Source organism: Echinops telfairi, unplaced genomic scaffold, assembly GCF_000313985.2.
Source record: "Echinops telfairi isolate 266 unplaced genomic scaffold, ASM31398v2 ScPeMD7_443;HRSCAF=831, whole genome shotgun sequence".
Taxonomy (NCBI): Eukaryota; Metazoa; Chordata; class Mammalia; order Afrosoricida; family Tenrecidae; genus Echinops; species Echinops telfairi.
The window spans coordinates 63,139,627-63,160,868 of NW_022104341.1; the positions used below are offsets into that span (position 1 = coordinate 63,139,627).

At 36.0% G+C, this 21,242-nt stretch overlaps 1 protein-coding gene across 1 annotated transcript in view; it reads left to right on the forward strand.

The window, feature by feature from the left end:
* DOCK7 (dedicator of cytokinesis 7) overlaps window positions 1-21,242 on the forward strand; it is a 204,552-nt gene that overhangs the window by 36,749 nt on the left and 146,561 nt on the right. The window contains exons 10-13 of the mRNA XM_030886060.2: window positions 2,064-2,229; window positions 4,121-4,263; window positions 9,040-9,133; window positions 9,718-9,880. Coding sequence (XP_030741920.2) covers window positions 2,064-2,229; window positions 4,121-4,263; window positions 9,040-9,133; window positions 9,718-9,880 — 566 coding nt within the window. The remainder of the gene's footprint in view (window positions 1-2,063; window positions 2,230-4,120; window positions 4,264-9,039; window positions 9,134-9,717; window positions 9,881-21,242) is intronic.

Below are 21,242 nucleotides of genomic sequence, written 5' to 3' on the forward strand. Positions count from 1 at the left end.
CAATTTATTTGTGTCCTTGAGTCTAAGTTGTGTCTCTTGTAAACAGCATATAGCAGAATCATGCAATTCCTATTTCAGTCTTGAGAATTTTCAACAAGGAAACAAGTTATATTTATCAAGTTTTTTTTCTGCGTATATAGAAAGGTTTATATGATTCTGTTATGTTGGTCTATTGATGTGCCACTGTTGGGTAAGCATTGGACTGTTACTGCAAGGTCTGTGGTTCAGACCCACCCTGGGTGAAAGGTAAGTCTTTCTAAGCTCCCATAAAACTGTACCGTCTCTGAAACCTTTCATAGGTTTGCTGTGAATTGGAATTGACTTGATGGCAGTCTAGTTTCCCTTCTTTCTTGTTTTGTGTCGATGGTGGTATATTACGTTGATTGGTTTTTCTAATGTCTTGAAATTAATCCCACTTGATATTTGGTATATGATTTGTTAATATGCTGTTAGATTATATTTGCTAGAATTTACTTTGAGTGGCTTGATGGCCCTGTTGGGTAAGTCAGGGACTGCTTACCTCTTAAACCCACCAGCTGCTCTGTGGAAGAAAGATGAGGCTATATGCTCACGTAAGGATTTATTATGAATTGGAATTGACTCAATGGCAGTAAGTAGGTTTTAGATTTTTTGAGTAGAATTTATTTGAGAATTTTTCTTAAGGGATATTGACATTTAGTGGTTTTTGTTTTTTCCTCCCCTCTTGTTATCAGGGTTGTATTTGAATGTCAGGGTTTTGTTTGCTTCATAAGATGAGTTAGGGAATCTGCTTTCTGTACCTTTTGGAAGAGTTTAAGCAGGATTGTGTCAGTCCTTTAACTGTTGGAAGGACTCCCAGTCAAATCATTGGGCCCAGGACTTTTTTGTTGGGAAGTTTTTCATCACTGAGGTTGTTTCCTCATGTGTATGACTCTGAGGTTTTCCATTTTCTCTTGAGTCAGCGTGAGTAGTGAGTGTGCTTGTAAGATTTTGTACATTTTATCTAAGTTATCCAGTTTGTTGCTCTACAGCTTTTAATATGTCATCCTTCTCCATTTCAGTCAGATCAGTTGTAAATGTCTGTTTTCATTTCTTATTTTGGTGGTTGCATCTTTTTTATTCTTTGTCATTTTATATAAAAGTTTGTGAATTTTATTGACCTTTGAAAAATAACTAAATTCTTGTTTTTATTTTGATTTTCTGTTTTTATTTATTTCTGCTGTGATCTTTGTTATTTCTTTTCTTTGGGGAGGTGCAGGGGTAGTTTGCTTTTCTCCCTAGTTGCTCAAGTTATAAAGATATGCTGTTAACTTGAGACTTTTCTTTTTTTCAGTTGGCATATATTGCCAAATTATATATTTATGATTGTTAAATTTTCTTGACAAATGAACCCTTTTATTACTATACAGTGCTCATCTTTATTTTAATAGATTTTTGTCTTAATTCCTCTCTTCGTGTCTAGATTGCCCCTCGATGGTACATAGAATTTTTTTTTTATCTATATGTGCTCTTTTGTAAACAGGTGTGCCTTTTGTAAATAGGTTTGTTCTTTAAAATCTCTACCTTAAAACTAATGGATTCTTTAAATTGGTTTCTTACCAATGATTTAGTTCTGTTTAACTTTTCATAGTTTAAAATTTTGTTATATTTATTAAATAGTGATATGATACTCTTCCTAGAAAAAGAGTCATTCTAGGTTTTTATGTTGCTGTAAACAATTAAGGAATTATACACTTAAACAATTAAGGATAATACACTCTGTTTTGCTACCAGGGAGACTTACGTGCTGCGAAAATTAGTAAACACTTAAAGCCAAATTCCAGCTACTCTCTGTTAGCTACAGGAATAACAGGTGATCCTTGGCTTTATGACTAGAATTTGGTAAGGTTTGCTTTCCTAAATTAGCACCTGTAAGATTTAAGTATTTTGGGCATTTTGTCCCCTTTTTTCCCTTCCAAGATGACATAATCACAGATTACTGGACTTGTTTTTATAGAATATAGTGGGATTGTTTGGTGTAAATTAATGTATGAATTGATTTCTCTCTAGCATAATCATATAATGTGTAAAGTTCTGTTTTGCAGAACAAGGAAAAGTTGGAGAAGTTGAAAAGTCAAGCAGATCAATTTTGCCAAAGACTTGGGAAATATCGCATGCCTTTTGCTTGGACTGCTATTCATTTAATGAATATTGTCAGCAGTGCTGGAAGTTTGGAAAGAGATTCCACAGAAGTAGAAGTCAGCTCTGGAGGTAGGAGTGGTTTACATAAAATAATTCCAAATGTGTAATTTTTCTCCCTGTTGAACATATAGACTTGTTTACTTTGTAGGCTTTGCAGTGAAATGATTGATGAAAATACACATAGTAAAACACGCTCCAAGTCATGAATTTTGCATATAATATTCAGTGACAATGGCTACATCCTTCACAGTGTGTCAATGTTCTCATTATTTCAATTCTAGTTGTTCCATTTCTATTAAATTAGTCTCACTGCTCCCTAACCTTCTCATCTGTGCTGTAGTCTATTTGGTTTCATAGAGATAAGTTTTAAAAAGAGCATAATGTAACCCAAGTGGCATTCTTTAATTTTTGAGTTAACCTGCTGTTTGGTTAAAAGGAAGTCCAGAGACCTTCATTTTTATTTAATATATTAATATTGGGAATATGACCCAACCAAGCGTAACTGCCATTGAGGAGCTGCTCTCTCCTAATGATCATACAGGACAGAGTAAAACTGCTATTGTGAGTTTCCGAGACTGTATCTCTTTACTGGAAATAGAAAGCAGCCCCATCTTTCTCCTGCCGCATAACCGGTTGGTGTTTTTGAACTGTTGACTTTGCAAATCACAGCCCCAACATGTAACCACTATGCCACATACTCCCCCAATTCATCTACAGATTCAACTCAATACCTGTCAAGATTTCAGCTGGTTTTGAGTGGAAATTTCAGGCCTGACCTGAAAGTTTCTATGGAAATGCAAGAGACCAAAAAAAGTCCAAACAAACTTTAAGTAGAACAAAGTTGGAGGGCTTAAACTTTCTGATTTCAGAATTTACTACAGAGTTACAAAAACGAAGGATATAATTCTGGCATAAGGAGAGACATATAGGTCAATGAAGTAGAATTGAGAGTCCAAAAATAAACATTTACATCTATGATCAATTACTTTTGGACCAGATTATTCATTGGGGGAAGTCTTTCTGTAAATGGTTCTGGGGCAAGTGAATATTTTATTCTATTATTGGCTTGTAGTTTAATGTCATTGTTCTTAAGGAATATACTATGTGTGATTTCAACCTTTTAAAAATGACTGTCTTATTTTATGATTTGTTATTTGTCCTGGAGAATGTAGTGTGTGCTTAAGATGACCATATTTTCTGCTGCCATTTACTGGAGTTTTCTGTAGATGTCTGTTAGGACAGGTCTGGTTTGTTTATGGTGTTGCTCAAGTCTTCGCTTACTTTGTTGAGCTCTCTAGTGTTTAACTGTTTTGAAATAATTCACTTATTGTGCAGAGACTCAGCTTGCAAGTTTACCTTAAAATTCTGTTTCAAACTCAAGTGCTGAGACTGCGGGAGCATTATATAGTGATTCAAATTTCCAATGTGGTACATATTTCTTAGTAAATGCTTAGTTGTAAGGTTAACTAACAGACCTACGAACAAAACCCACTGCTGTCGAGTGGGATTTGACTTACAGCAGCCCTGTGTATGATAGCGTGCAACTAATTTTTATTATTTCTGAGACTGTGAATCTTTACTGGAGTAGACAGGCTTGTCTTTTTCCTGCTGAGGAGCTGGTGGGTTTGAACCCACCAACTCTGGATAGCAGCCCACTGTGGTACTACAGCTCCTTGGTTCCTCCATAGCTGTTCTTTATGGCCCATCTTTGATCATACCTATAAATCTTTGTGTGTTATGTACTTATGTTTTATCTTAGTGTAGTTGTAAAAAGATGACCAAAAGATTGAATGTAGTGCTTTCTTACTTACTGTTCTCTAGAAAGAACATTTTTCTATTTTTATAGTAGGTGGGTTAGATATTTCCAACTTTAGTGGATTCTTTCCTGGTTTTAGAAAACTGGTTTAAGAGACATTCTAAATATAATAACAATGCATATTTTATCTTTCTTCCTTGGTAGAACGAAAAGGGTCTTGGTCAGAGAGGAGGAATTCTAGCATCGTCGGCAGGCGGTCACTTGAGAGGACAACAAGTGGAGATGATGCTTGTAACCTGACCAGCTTTCGACCTGCTACTCTCACAGTGACAAATTTTTTTAAACAGGTAGAGTCTGTCATTAGGAATTCGAGGGATATGTTATTGTACCTTTTAGTTTCACAATAGAAATTACATGAAGTTATTAATTGTGATTTTAATAATTAAAATCTAAGGAAAAAAGATTATGAATGTCTGTAAGTAAAAATAATATTTGTATTATGTCTGTTTTACTTTTATTATGTGTTTAAGTGTTGATATTGGCTAATAACACATCAAATCAGTCCTCCACATCTGTATCAAGTTATTGATAATAATACTTCAGCTCCTTTGAAACATTGACATTCTGGGAATTGTCTTAATTTGAGTGAGTGGGTACATATGTCTTTTGTTTTCCATTTTTCTTTCCTAAACCACAATACCCAGGCTCTGTGGAAAAGAGCTATTAAACAAAGTTCTTCACCAAGGATATTTTCTTATTTGCAAATCTTTGCTATTTTCCTTAATATTGAGTATACCCTTTTGTGACTGGTGGAACATATGTCACCCATCAGCCTCTTAGGTTTCTTGGGAAGGCCTTATCTTAAAACTTGTAAGACGTGCTCTCTCCTGGCAGAGAGGCCTGTGTAACTTCATGAATCTGGAGCAGTGGGTCTTCCCCTAGCATCAGAGTTTACTTAGGATTTCTGATTTCTACATAGTTATATAGAAATTAATATATCCTCAACAGCAAATAAATCCCCTTGATTCGGTATGCCTTCCATTATTAAATTCAAATCAAGATATAATTTGACAAAGAGTTAACCATTGATTTTCAAATATGTCATTATATATTATTAAAAGGTTTCTAGTGAATTCTTCCTCCAAAGTGCACATTACAATGCAGCGTGCAAAGACCTAGAATTAGAAAACCACAAGGGAAGAGCACCCTCAGCATCTCTGAAACCGAAAGACTTCAAGCATCGAATTGGAATTTTGAAGTGAAATACTGTAGGTGAAATATTGAATGATGCAGGAAGCATCAAGAGAAAATGGAAAGAATACACAGAGTCACTGTACCAGGAAGAACTGGTCAATAGAACTCAGTTCAGGAGGTCCCTTATGAGCATGAGCCAGTGGTGCTGAAGGAAGAAGTTCAAACTGCACTGAATGCGTTAGCCACAAACAAAGCTCCAGGAATTGATGGAACACCCCTCAAAATGTTTCAGAAAGCTGAGGAAGCCCTGGAAGCACTCACTCACTGATGCCAGGACATTTGGAAGACAGCTCTGACTGACCAACTGACTGGAAGAGATTCATATTTGTTCCCATTCCAAAGCAAGGTGCCCATCAGAATGCAAACTATAGAACGATATCATTGGTATCATGCACAAGTGAATTTTTGCTTAATAACATTCAACAATGGTTGCAGCAGTACATTGACAAAAGTTCAGGCCGGATTCAGAAGAGGACGCAGAATAAGGGATATCATTGCTAATATCAGATGGATCTTGGATCAAAGTAGAGAATATCAGAAAGATGTTTACTTCTGTTTCATTGATATGCAGAGGCATTTGACTGTGTGGACTGTGTGTTGAGAAGAATGGGAGATTATGCTCATGAGGAACTTGTACATGGATCAGATGCAGTTGTGTCCACAGAACACGGGAATACTGCATGTTTTAAAATCAGGAAAGGTGTGAGTCTGGTTTGCATCCACTCAGTATACTTGTTCAATCTATGTGCTGTGCAAATCATCAGAGAAGCTGGATTATATGAAAAAGAGTGTGGCATCGTGATTGTAAGAAAGCTTATTAATGACCTGTAGTATACAGATGACACCACCTTGCTTGCTGAAAGTTAGGAGTAATTGAAGCACTTGCTGATGATCAAGGATTGGTCTGGATTATAACAATGTAAGGAATACCAAAATCCTCACAAGTGAACCAAGAGGTAACATCATGATAAATGGAGAAAAGGTTGAAATTGTCAAGGATTTTATCTTACTTGGATCCACAATCAATGCGCATGGAAGTAGCAGTCAAGAAATCAAAAGAGATAAATCGTTACACAAGAACTCTAGAGTATGGCGTAGCAAGGGTGTTACTTTGAGTACTAAGGTGCACCTGACCCAAGCCATGGCATTCACTATTACATCATATGCATGTATTTGAATTGTGGTGCTGGAGGAAAATATTGATAGTACCATGGACTTCTAAAAGGATAAACTGATCTGTATTGGAAGAAGTAAGGCCAGAGTTCTCATTAGAGGCAAGGATAGCAGGACTTTGTCTTGCATACTTTGGACATAGTGTTATAAGAGGCCAGTTCTTGGAGAAGGACATCATATGTGGTAAAGTGGAGGAGCAGCAAAAAGACGAAGGCCCTTGATGAGATGGATTGACTGTGGCTGTAACAATGGACCAGGTAAAGGAACAATTGTGAGGATGGCGCAGGACTGTGTAGTCTTTTGCGCTGCTGTACATAGGGTTGCTGTGAGTTGGATCTAACTCGATGTCACCTACAACATAACATTAGTAAGGAAATCAGATTACGCTCAGATTAAGACAGGCTGTAAAGTAAATACTGTATTGCCCGTCACAATGGCAAATATTATTTAAGTGTACCTTTTTGTATTTTCACTTTAGTTGTATGTGCCCATGCTTATGTATGTTAATACTGGACTATTGTATAAAATTGATTTAATAGTACAAATCCATCAGAAAGGTATATGTCTTTGTTTTAAGTGGCCAGATGATTGGAACACTATAAAAAATAGGAATAATTTATATTACCATTAAAAAGTTACATGTTTTGGACCACATTAAGAATTAACCGAGTGCCCCCCTGCACAATGAAAAAAACCTTTGACTATAGCCCATAATCCAGGACAAAGTGTAGGTATCTGCGTTGGCATCCTCTTGGATCAGTCCCACACTCTCCAAAGGGCAGTATCGCCTATTTTGGGAAACACTGATTTAGAGTCAAGTGATTGTAAATGTCAGACATACCTGTCTTCACAGGTTTGTCTTCACAGCAGCATGTAGACTAGTGTTTGGACAATGGCACACCATAGCCTGGGAAAATGGGGAGCTAACACCAATGAGCGAAAAAAAGAAGAAAATGTTCCGAAATCGATTGTGGTGATGATTAAACTATTGAATTGTATGATTTGTGAATTAGTTGCCAATAAAACTAAAAAAAAAAAAGAAAGAAGAATTAACCCAAAGTTCATCTTCTGAGACATTCATCAGCTGTCGTTCGAAATAAAGGGAGGAATTCCTGATTTACATATATACTCACAAGTTGAGAGGGCAAGGTTTGAGTGCAATACTAATATGTACCATGAGTTGGCAGATAGCTATACACTTGAAGCTCTCTTTACTGTTATAAGTAACCTTTATATACACCTCTTCTGAGAAAATCAAATGGAAGTAAAGTAGTTGATAAGCATATGAAGTGGTAAGAATATTTTCTTATGGCCAATGGCATTAACAAAGAGTATAGATGTGACCACACTGTTACTTGGATAAGGAATGATAGGTCAAATATAGCAATGGAAATGAGAGTATTATACATAAAGTTTATTCAAGATGTAGATTAATTCTACACCCCAAATAGAGGACATCCTGTTCTAACAACTGACAGTACATTTATAATAATTATAAAGGAAAGTCTTAATGATGACATTCTAAAACCATAATCAGTAAAATTAATTGTATTTTAATGTATTACTAAATATCACTGGGGAGTTAAAAATAATTGTTCTAAAAATAATAAATTTCATAATAATACGATAAAAGAAATCAGTTTTAGTTCCGTAGAAGCATAATCGTGAACCTTTGTGATCATGACTCCAGGGGAGCTCGTAGGCCTAACTATGTTCATCAACAAGCAAGACAGACGTTTATGAACATTGGACACTTGAATGTTACAGATAAAAAAACATAAGCAAGAGAATTATGTAAGTTGAAATACTGACTCGTGAATAAAAGAATAATGACAGTAAGTTCCCAGTTAATGTAGTGGCAAGCAAAGCAGAAAATATTAACATTAAATTGAAAATCTATATTAATTAATTATAGTTAATTTTTGGCCTTTTTTTCTCATTGTTTGATATATTGTAGGTATTTCCTTTCTGGTATTAGTATCAGGATACTTATGCTTTTCTTTAATAGTGTTTTGTTGTTATACGTTTAAAATTTTTATTTAATCAAGAAGTTTGCGTTTGATGTGCTTCCCTTTGTAATTGTGAAATTACATTGAAATAACATACATGAAATCAGCTGTAAGAAGTTTATTAGGCTGTCATGTATTTTTAGATGAGCTTGCTGTCGTCATTTGTCCTTTCCGGTTGCCTTCTGCGTGGTGCTTGGCGCGGTTTGGGGTAGTCTCAAGGGCCCTACAGGCATACAAACGAGGCAGCAAGTAAATCCACTAGGGCCCTGGTGCAGCAGGGTTGAAAGCATTTGGCTTCCAACCAAAAGGTTGGTCCTTTAAACCCACCAGTCACTCCGTGGGAAAAAGACACAGAAGCCTTCTTCCCTCGACATCGACAGCCTTGGAGACCCATTGGGCCACCACAGTGTCGTCGAGTTGCTGTGAGTTGGAATCAACTCGATGGCAGTGGGTTTGGTATTGGATTTTTAAGGTCAATATATACTTTTTAAGCCAGATAATACATTGTCAATTTTGATAAAATTGGATAACGAAGTAAACTAAGATATAATTATATTAATTTAACTATTTTAAAATTCTGACCAAATTGTAGGAAGATAGGCATAATTATAAAAAGGGAATATAAATTCACTTTAAGTCTTCTGTGCTTGTTTCATTGAATACTTCTTCCTGTGCCTATGAAATCAGGAAGGAGATCGCCTGAGTGATGAAGATTTGTACAAATTCCTTGCTGATATGAGGAGGCCGTCTTCCGTCTTACGGCGACTAAGACCGATTACAGGTAATTTTACATGTTAAATAGACATGATTAAAACGGTCACCTTCGCACATACAATGTCTGTAAGTGTGTGTTCCTTTTCTTTACCTGGCTGCTATGTTCATCACCAATGTCTGTCAGTCATTTTCTTTACCTTTCTAGTATGTGGTTTAACAGTTTGGCTACCACTTTCAAGATCACTGGTAATTTGAGTACTGTATGTCAGAGAAAATAATTCCAGGGTAAAACTGTTTTTAGTTGATCATGCCTATATTTAACCTTTGAAACAATTTAACTTTTGAAATGTTGACTTATTCCAAGGCTGGATTCCTCCCTCTGTTTCTTTCATTACCTCTCCACCCTGCAGTTTATTTTTCTTCCCTCTATTTCCATTCGTTCCTTCAGTCAGTAATGTACTTATGTCTGTATCAGTCATTTTACAGATTTGAGACATGGTAAAATGAAATAATTTAGGAGTCTAAGATAAAAGTGAATTGGTTTCTTTAGTAATACTAGTAAAAATAGGATCAAATCTATTCATAAAAACTTTTAGCATGGATTTTTGTTATATTTATACTATCTTTATAATATTATGTTTTAATATGCAGCTCAGCTGAAAATAGACATTTCTCCAGCACCTGAAAATCCCCATTATTGCCTAACTCCAGAGCTGCTTCAAGTAAAGCTTTACCCTGATAGTAGAGTTAGACCTACCAGAGAAATTTTGGAATTTCCTGCTAGAGATGTCTATGTTCCAAATACTACTTATAGGTAAGATATTTTAATCTTTGAGACTTGTCAAATAAAATGATAGATATTCTAATATTATAGTAGCGCTAGAATGAAAATCTCCAAACATCTTAAGTGATTTTGTTACTGATTTAATTTATTACCATACAGTTTAATTTTATTACTAGCTGTCTTGTATTAAATATTTACTGTGTTCCTGGTGGGATATTAATATTATTCTATACATTACCTTATTTAATCCTTATAATATGACATTGGTGTTACCTACATTTTAGAGGTGCATGAATTGAGGCATAAAAAGGTTACAAATTTTGTTGCGTTTAACAAGTTGAGTGTGGTGAAGATAGTATTTCAATCCTGATCTGTTGGATTAAAACACCGGAAGCTCTAATTACTATATTACTGCAAATGTAGATTTTTGCAAAATCTAGCGTTACAGATGACTCATTTATATTCCTACATTATAATTCTAATAATATTAAATCTATTGAATATACACTACATAGAGAGTTCTAGATACAAGGCTTTTGAGTACAGCTTTTCAGGTTGAACATTATACAGTTCCAAGAGGATCATTTACATATCCTTATGAACAGTATTCCCTTGCTTTGTGAATGCTGAAAATTAAATCGAAATGTCTTTTAGATAACTGACAGGGTAGCTCAAACATGAGATTCTAAAAGAGAACTCTTGATTTTCATCCTAGACTTTCCTAAGCCAGTATATTTCATAACCATTTGCCCTGTTCCTCAGGTCAAAGTTGTAGATGTCATAATGATTTATTTCCTTATCCTTTGCATTTCCTCTGCCAACAAGTTTTGTTGGTTTTCAAATTCAATATGTACTATTTCTCTTTTTAAAAGTTTAGTGTAAGTCTCCATCATCTAGATCAGCACTGTCTTATAGAAATGTAATTAATGAGAACTATGTAAACATTGTTAGTTGTCATATTTTAAAAAGTCAGAAGAAACAATCTTCATGTTATAAGAAAGATGAACATTTATTAAGAGGAACTCCTTTTTTTAATTAAGTAATTTTATTAGGGGCTCGTACAGCTCTTATCACAATCCATACATACATCTATTGTGTGAAGCACATTTGTGCATTTGTTGCCATTATCGTTCTCAAAACATTTGCTTTCTACTTGAGCCCTTGACATCAGCTCCTCATTTTCCCCCTTCCTCCCCGCTCCCTCCTCTCTTATGAACCCTTGATAATTTATAAATTATTATTGTTTTGTCATATCTTACACTGTCAGATGTCTCCCTTCACCCACTTTTCTGTTTTCCATTCCCCAGGGAGGAGGTTATATGTAGATCCTTGTAATTGGTTCCCCCTTTCTACTCCACCTTCCCACCACCCTCCCCATATCATCACTCTCACCACTGGCCCTGAAGGGATCATCTGTCCTGGATTCCCTGTGTTTCCAGTTCCTATCTGTACCAGTGTACATCCTCTGGTTTAGCCAGATTTGTAAGGTAGATTTGGGATCATGATAGTGGGGGTGTGGGTGGAAAATTTAAGAACTAGAGGAAATTTGTGTGTTTCATCGTTGCTACCCTGCACCCTGACTGGCTCATCACTTCCCTGCGACCCTTCTGTAAGTGGGTGTCCAGTTGTCTACAGATGGGCTTTGGGTCTCCACTCTGCACTCACCCTCATTTACAATGATATGATTTTTTGTTCTTTGATGCCTGGTACCTGATCACTTCGATACCTTGTGTTCACACAGGCTGGTATGCTTCTTCCATGTGGGCTTTGTTGCTTCTGAGCTAGATGGCCACTTGTTTATCTTTAAGTCTGTATGACCCCAGATGCTACATCTTTTGATAGCCGGGCACCATCAGCTGTCTTCACCACATTTGCTTATGCACCCATTTGTATTCAGTGACCATATCGGGAAGGTGGGCACCCACTGATAGGATTTTTTGTTCTTTGATGCCGGATACCTGGTCCCTTCTACACCTCATAGTCACGCAGACTGGTTTGCTTCTTCCATGTGGACTTTGTTGCTTCTGAGCTAGATGGCTGCTTGTTTACCTTCAAGCCTTTAAGACCCCAGACGCTATATCTTTTGATAACTGGGCACCATCAGCTTTCTTCACCACATTTGCTTATGTACACATTTGTCTTAGCAATCTTCTTGGGAAGGTATGCATCATGGAATGACAATTTAATAGAACAAAGTGTTCTTGCATTGTTTAAGTACTTGAGTAGAGGTCCAATGTCTATCTGTTGCCTTAATACTAAACCTATAAATATATGCACGTAGATCTGTTTCCCCACCATCCTATATAAACATAGTATTTACATATGTGGCATGCCTGTATTTAGACCTCTATAAATACCCTTTGCCTCCTAGTTCTTTCCTCTATTTCCTTTTACTTTAACAGTAGCCCTTCTATTGAAAGACCTTAAAGTCTGGCATGTGCCTTATACTTATAGTACATCTCTGTTCAGGTTAGCCCACCTGGGTTCCTTATTTAGCCTTGTGTCTGCTTAAATATCAAATACTGGAGCGCTCTATCTCTATCACCTTAATTTAAAAGGTCTGCTGCTTCTTTCTTCCAGTTCCTTACTCTTCTTTGCATTTATTGTTCTGCTGTATATTTCATGTCATTATAAACTGATTGCCTTTTGCCTTCCTTATTAGAATATAATTAAAGAACAGTGATTTATCTTTATGATTTTATTTCTCCATTTACTTGTATCCTAGCATATAAAGACACATATTACTTATTTTAATGAGCAAAGAATGACAAAATATATCCAAAAAGATGTTGAATTATGTTTTATTGACTGAGAAGGCATTTGTGTACATCATAATACGTTATGGCTAACTGAAGAATGGGGATTTCTGAATACATAATTGTGTTCATGTGGAATCTGTATGTGGATCAAGAGACAATCATTCTAATGAAACAAAAATACTATATGGTTTTAAAAAGAAACGGTGTGTGGTAGGGTTGAGTTTTTATCTTTGATTTCATACTTATTTTTTCCCTCCAAGCCACAAAAAGTATACTTTTTGGGAAGGCAATCTAATGAAACTTAGATAAGTATATTACTGATAGAATTTTCTGCAGACAGCTAATTACAGAAACATGTTTAAATACGTTTTGTGTGAATGTATAAACTGGAACCCTAGTAGTGGTACTTTTTGGTTTACCCTCTTAAATGAATGCAGCAAAGTTGCAAATTACAAGATTAGCAAAGAAAAATTAGTTGTGTGTACATGCTAGCAATAAGCAATTTGAAAAACAAATTCAGAGAAGAATTCATTTACAAAAGCAGTCGAAAGAATGAAATTTGTAGGAATGAGCTGAATGAAGGGGATAGAGTTGTGTACTGAAAACTACGAAGAATTGCTGAAAGAATTTTTAAAATACCTAAATAAATGGAAAGATAGCCTGTATTCAAATGGTCAATATATTCAGTGCCAAAATATCGATAGACTTTTCCAGAGATGGAATAGCTCATTCACAAATTTATATGGAATTGCAAGGGGTTTCCCGAACCAGAACAATACTAAAAAGTAGCAAAGTTGCTGGAGGACTTACCGTATGTATTCGTGTATAAGCCAAGTTTTTAAAACACATTTTTAATACAGTTTTTGTGGTACAATTAGTTGCCTCGGCTGATACTCAGGTCGGCTTATACTTGAGTATATATGGTATACTTTCTGAATTTTCAAGTTACGATGAAACCACAGTAATCAGAACAGATTGGTACTGGCATAAAAAATGGAACTGTGATTTCAGAAATGAACTCATTTTTCTATAGCTGATTGATATTTGACCAGGGTATCAATATTGTTCAATGGAAAATGACCATTTTCTCAATCAACAGCACATTTTCTCAATCAATAGAAAATACAACTGTATTTTCACTTACAGAAAATGAAGTTAAATCCAGCTTGTACTGTATACAAAATTGAGCTCAAAATGGATCAATGACTTAAATATAAATGCTAAAATTATCAAATTCTTAGAAGAAAACAAAGGGATAAATCTTTGTCAAAAGCACAAATAAGAAAAATAGATAGACTGGACATCATCAAATTAAAACATTGGTGAATCAAAGGGACACTATTAAGAAAATGAAGAGACAACACAGAATTGAACATAATACTTGAATTTATGTATTTGATAGAGTTCTAGTATTAAGAATATACAAAGAACTTTAACAATAAGTAAACTCTTTCGACACCTGATATGATCTTCTACCCTCAGTTCAGTATTGATAATTTTGCTTGGTACCAATTTGAAGTTCTAAATTAATAAATATTTCTCCAAAGAAGACCTATAGATGTTTAGTAAGTGTAATGAAAAAATATACAAAGTTATTAACAATTAGATGAAAGTAGCAGTAGTATGCCACTTTACCCTCACTTAGATGACTGTTCTCAGAAACACTGCAGCATAATACTTGTTAGCATAGTTGTAGAGGAATTGGAGCCCTTGTTTATTTTGGTGGGAATGTAAAATGGTGTAGGGACTCTGGATAATGGGTTAGTAGTTCCTCATAAAGTTAAGTGGAGAATTATTGTATGACCCAGCAATTCCACTGCTAGGTACATACTGAAAGCAATTGAAAGCAGAGACTCAAATGGATAGGTATGCATCATTGTTCACTGCAGCGTTATTCACAGTAACTAAATGCTGGCAATGACCCAATGTCCATTAAGAATTAAATTGATAAAACTATATTTTCAACCCCAAAAGCCAATAAAGGCTTAATATGTGTTACAATATGATGAGACATAAAATCATTATTTTAAGTGAAATATGCCAGACACAAAAGTACAATGGTTGTATAATTCCACTGACATGAAGTCCCTTACATAGGTGAATTCACAGAGACAAAGTAGGTTTAGAGGTTATCTAGTGTCAGGCAACGCAATAAATAAGGTAAGCTTGCGCTTACTTGTGTTTACTAACTCATCTGTAGTGACAATTAATTTTACATTTTTCTACCTCATAGAAGATTTCTGCATCTAAGTATGGCTAGAATCTGTTTCTCTCCATACAGATTCTATAGTACCTTCCTACAGAATCAAGACTTCTTTCCATATTTATAATTCCTAACAGTGATGGAGTACCCAGTAAGCAAGGCAAGCATGGACTTGTATGTATTTCCTAGTGGGTAATAAACAGTTTCACATGGTTACAGACATAAGCCCGTGCTTATCTTGCTTATCGTGGAACCTGTCCTGTATAAGGACCGGCTCAATGGAGGGTTACTGCTCACTGGTTACAGCTTCCTTTGCTGCTAAGGAAAACAGTGAGTGGTGCTGGTCACACAGCATTGTGAATGAAATGGATGTCTCTGAATTGTATTCCTACTAATAACTCAAATGGAAAATTACATTGTCCATATATTTTACTACAAAAAGAATTACAGAAACAGGACATTGAATAAAGGAGGGAGGCATGATGTAAGATTTATATTGAACAATTTAGAGGTAGCCTGTTCGACATCACATTGAGGACAGGAATCTTGCCTGGAGTGTCTATAACTGAAGTTGATGTAGCTTTGCTCTGCTTGAATTAGTTAAGAGACAAATGAAACTTTGGAACTTACTGTTTTTTCCTCTTTTTTTTCTGCTTGCCTTTGCTAGTTATTCACATTTTATGAAAGAGTGAAGTGAATCTACTTAATGTTCACATAGTACTGAAAGGCTTACCATTAAAACAAAGGTCCTTCATCTTTTGTCTTTCAGTCTACCCCGACCCTCCATGTCTAATCTTTAGTGTCGGCCACTTAGAACTCTTTTTTGCTATTTCTTATTTTTCATGATTTAGATTATTCTATCCTGTCAATACATGTAAATTAATGTAATTTTATCTACTTACTTATTTTTACACCTGATCTTTACCAGAAGGCTGAGAAACAATCTACTTATTTATTTTCATACAGCTCATATTTTTTCTGCAGTAGTTACATTATTTTATTTTTCTATGATTATCACTAAAACTCTGTAAAATGTTTTATAGTCCATTGCAATGCATTGGTAATCATTGCTATTTCTTTATGTCTTGCTTCTCCCTCTAAAAGCTTTTTGATTTCTTTATCCATAGTGTTCTAAGATTTTATGTTGATGCATTGATATAACAATTATTTAGTACTTTATAGTAATACATTGTTAAAGTCCTAGGGCAGCAAAAATCAGGAAGACCCTTGGTGAGCTGGATTGCCCCTGACTGTAATGATAGGCGCAAATACAGCAGATGTTAGGGTGTACGGGATCAAGCAATGTCTTGTTCTGCTGTGTGGGATCGCCATGAGCCCAAACCAACTTGACTGCACAGAACAACAGCTTGTTTTCACTTGTTATTTATTTAGCTTCACAAGAATCTCACAAATCATGTAATCCCAGCAGCTTGTACTATTTCCACTTTATAGGTAAGAAAGATACGATGAGTTGGGCTACTTTCTTTATCATTTGGTATGACGGGACAGCTTACATTTTTAAATGCATAGCATATGAATTAAATGAAAATTTTACAGTGCTTGAAAATTGTTTGATGCATTTTTATTAATGACAGGCCAGAACACCTGAATTTTACCTTATTGTTTGTTCAAATTTTATTTCATTGTTTTCCCTTGTTTGATAAGTTTTAAATGTCTTTTCATTGATCTTACAATAAACAGGCAACATAATCTATATCATTTCTCAACCTGTGGGTCGTGACCCCTTAGGGGGTCGAACGACCCTTTCCCAGGGGTTGTCTGATTCATAACGGTAGCAAAATTACAGTTATGAAATAGCAATGAAAATAATTTTATGGTTGGGGGGTCATCACGACATGAGGAACTCTATTCAAGGGTCGTGGCATTAGGAACGTTGCGAACCACTGATCTATATGAATGATATTCTCGAGTCTTACATCTGTGAGGTATTGGAAACTAGGTCCGTGTAGAAAATGTAGACTTAGAGGAATTGAATGGGTAGTATAGAAATCCATCATCTGTCAAGTGAGAGGCTAGCATGCCTTCTCATGACTGTGTAACACTGTTCTAATGTCTCCAAGTATTCTTTTAAGAAGTGACCAAAAAGTAAATGCACCAAAAGGTTTTATTGGATTTTTAAAATTATAAGATAATATTATTTTGCTATATGAATCTGTGGAAATTATAGAATCATGTGTTAGTAACTACTTAACCTGTTGAAATTTAGACATTGTTAATTGAATGTTTTTTCACTTGAGGTGGTTAGCATTGGTAAGGCTAGTTGAAAACCCAAAACTATAATTTCTATTCTGAGAGTAAACTTTCCAAATATAAGAATGAGTCATAGTATATTAGCAGGATCACGATCTTGAGAGAAATTTCAAGTATCTCAGTGGCTTTAGTTTGGAATATAGATAAACTATTTGTTTAAAGAGTTGGTACTCATTGAAGATCTAATTAGTGAATATAATATTGAATCTGAAATCCTAAAAAAAGGTTCGAAATGATGATGACAACATAAGTACAAATATGCTTGATGCAATTGATGTATGGAACATTATAAGAACTGTAAGAGCCCCCAATAAAATGATTTTTTTAAAAAAAGGTTCATTAAATGAACATGTTAAAGAAGAACTATTTTTTCTCTCATGAGTACCGTATGTACTCGAGTATCAACTGACCCGAATATCAGCCGAGGCACCTAATTTTACCACAAAAACTGCATTAGAAATGTGCTGACAAACTCAGCTTATACAAGAGTATATATGGTAAATAGTTTTTCTCCCAAAGATTGGAAGCATCTAAGATTATTAATAAGATTTGGCATTTATCTCTTTAACAGTTATTCATTATGAACATTATTACTGCTTTAGGCTTTCGGAATTTTTATGAAAATAAATTGATTTAAGTTTAGAATTTTGCATCATCAATTTCTCATTTTATCCAGCCTGTTTTACCAAGCATGATGTCTTTTTTCCAGGGACTGATCTCCTGTAATAGCATGTTCAAAGTACTTTGAGACAAAGTCACCATCCTTGCATCTGAGGAGCATTCTCACTATATTTCATCTAAGAGAAATTTGTTTATTCTTTGGGCTGTCCATGATATTTTCAGTATTCTTTATTAGCACTATAAATCAGGTGCATCATTTCTTTGGCCTTCCTTATTCAATGACCAATTTTCTTTCTTTCTTTAAAAAAAAAACCATAATTTTTGGGGGGGGCTCATACAGCTCTTATCACAATCAATACATTACATACATTGTTTCAAACACATTTGTACATTTATTGCCATCATCATTTTCAAAACATTTTCTGCTTGAGCGCTTGGTATCAGCTCCTCATTTTTTCCCCTCCCTCCCTCACGAACCCTTGATAATTTATAATTGTTATTATTTTTTCATGTGTTACACTGACCGATGTATCCCTTCACCCACTTTTCTGTTGTCCGTCCCCCAGAGAGGGCTTTATATGTAGTGATTGGTTCCCCCTTCTCCCCCTATCTTCCCCTTCCCCTCCTGGTATCACTTCTCTCATTATTGGTCCTGAGAGGTTTATCTATTCTGGATTCCCTGTGCTTCCAGCTCTTATCTGTACCTGTGTACATGCTCTGGTCTAGACGGATTTGTAAGGTAGATTTGAGGTCATGAAAGTGCATTAAAGAAGAAGCATTAAAGAACTAGAGGAAAGTTGTATGTTTCATTTGTACTATACTGCACCTTGACTGACTTGTCTCTTCCTTGTGACCCTTCTGTAAGGGGAGAATTGGTCAGTGACTAATTTTCACATGCATTTGAGATGATCAAAAATGCTGTGTCTTGGGTCAAGCACATCTTAGTCTTCAGAGTAACATCCTTTCTTTACAACACTTTAAAGATGTCTTGTGCAGCAGATTTACCCAATGCAATGTGTCCTTTGAATTTTTGAATCCTCCTGCCATGAGCATTGATTGTTGTGGATCCAAGCACGACAAAATCTTTTACAAGGTCCATGTTTTCTCCATTTAGCATGATATTACCTGTAGGTCCAGTATTGAGGATTTTGGTCTCTTTTACATTGAGTTGTAATCCATATTCAAGTCTGCAATCCTTGATCATCATCAGCAAGTGCTTCAAGTCCTCCTCACTTTCATTAAATGGGGTTGTGCCACCTGTATATCACAGGTTGTTAATAAGCCTACATCACCTCCTCGTGCATTCAGTTCACCTTTGGTGATGATTTGCTTAGCGTACAGGTTGAATAAGTATGGTGAGATGATACAACCCTGATGCACACCTTTCTCAGCTTCAAATCATGCAGTGTTCCCTTGTTCTGTCTTCACAGTTTACTCTTGATCCATGCACAGTGTTTGCATGAGCACAATGAAGTGTTCTGGAATTCCTGTTTTTCTCAAGGTTATCCAGAGTTTGTACTGTTCAACACATTCACATGCCTTACCACAGTCCACAAAACAAGTCAGCATCCTTCTGTTTTCTCTGCTTTCAGCCAACATCCATCTGGTGATATCCCTGATAAAGGTTAATCATTAGTGTTATCATTGCCTTTATTAGATTACATTTACCTATGCATTGCACAACTTTGGAGAGATTTGTTTAGAAAGCATGATAGCACTGGGCTTTGTAAGTATAATTGAATGGAAGAATGATTTAAAAGAGAAGTTACCAAAGTCGATATTGGCCTAATTTGCATTATTATTTGGGCCTTCAATGGCCACAGAATCTGAAAAACCAAATCACATAGGTTGCTTATTTCACTTGTTAATTGCCATCAAGTTGGTGTTCAGTCGTAGTGACCCCCCCCTTGTATAACAGGAACCCCCCCTTGTATAACAGGAACCCCTCCTTGTATAACAGGAGGAAACCCTGATCCTGCGCCATCTTCAAAATTGTTGACATGCTTTAATCTAAGTTGCAAAACCTTTAACATTTTTAGATAACAGCAGAGATGTAGAGAATTTTGGAATGGTAGAAAGGATGTATGACTGTCAGCTGATATAGCTACCAATAATTTTTATTGTAGAATATTTTTACAAGCATGCTAACTGATTGGTTGTTTGGAGCACCATTTGCTAGACCAGTAGGTTGTTTTACCATTCTGGACTTCATACACCTGTGACTATAGTCCCCATGTTGGAGGGCAACATCTGCTCAGGAAGGGGAATAGGTTGCAATTAAGATCTAGCCAGTAGAGGGTCTGAATTGGGTCACACTCTGTTTAATGGATGTCTTGGTTGAGCCTTGGTGGTGTAGTGCAAGGTCTTGGTTCTCTTGCTCTGCAGAGAAAGACAGTGATTTCTACCCTCGCGAAGAGTTACAATCTCAGAACCCCCCAGCGGCAGCTCTGCCATGTCCTCTGTGGTCGCTGTGAGTCAGCGTTGACTTCAAGCAATGAGTTTAGTTTCTGTTATTTGTAATGAATGTAAGGAATGATATGCTACAGCTGACGAGGCAAGCTGCTTCTGGAGTAGCCTTTAAAAAAGCCTAGCTGAGGAAATTAGTAGGCCAGTGCCTGCTGGAAGCATCTTGCCAGAGGCATCAGGTCGTTGTGCCTAAAATACAAATGTAACACAGATTTTTATATTTGGGTATCATTAAAAAGCTGAAGGGTTATATGCTATTGCACTATTATTACTCAACGTAACTGTCACCAAGGGCCCTTTCCTTGAATGGATCTGGAAAGAATACACGGGAAAGTACTGATAGGATTCACCTGTGAGTAATTGTATATAGGATTCCCTGCATTGCCATCCAGCTGTGTATAAAATGAGGTTTTTTTGAGAAGTAGAGGTGTGATCTCGTCTCGGGCAAGAGTGGAGTATGTCCTCTGTACCTAGTCTCTGGCTGACCGCTGCCTGGACAGCACTCCCCACTGCGCGAGACATTTTCTCAAACTTTGAGTTTCTTTGAGAAGCAGCGATTTCACAGAACCGAGGACCGTGAGAGAATAAGCTCAAGGAAGGGATGGGGGAAAACGGAGCTGAATAGCAGCATGGAAGAGTTGGATTTTGGGGGCATCATCAATCCCCAACTCCTTGAGACTAGTTTGGTATTCTCCTAAAAGAAATTACTAGGATAAGCTGAAATTTCTGGTAATGCACAGCAGTGATCATAATATAAATCGACATGTGTACATGTCCCCAGTGAATGATATTAAAGTGGAGGAAAGTGGACACGTGGACTTTGTAGTCCTGGTTTCATAGATGACACCCCGATACTCTGGAGGTTCTGATGTTTATCTACAGAAACTAGCAGCTTACAAATTATTTATTTATTTAATTTGTGTGGTTTTTTTTTTTTTAATACTTTTAATTTTTTAAAATCACTTTATTGGGGCTCATACAATTCATCACAATACATAGGTCAATTGTGTAAAGCACATCCATACATTTGTTGCTCTCATTATTCCCAAAATTCGCTTTCCTCTTGGGTTCC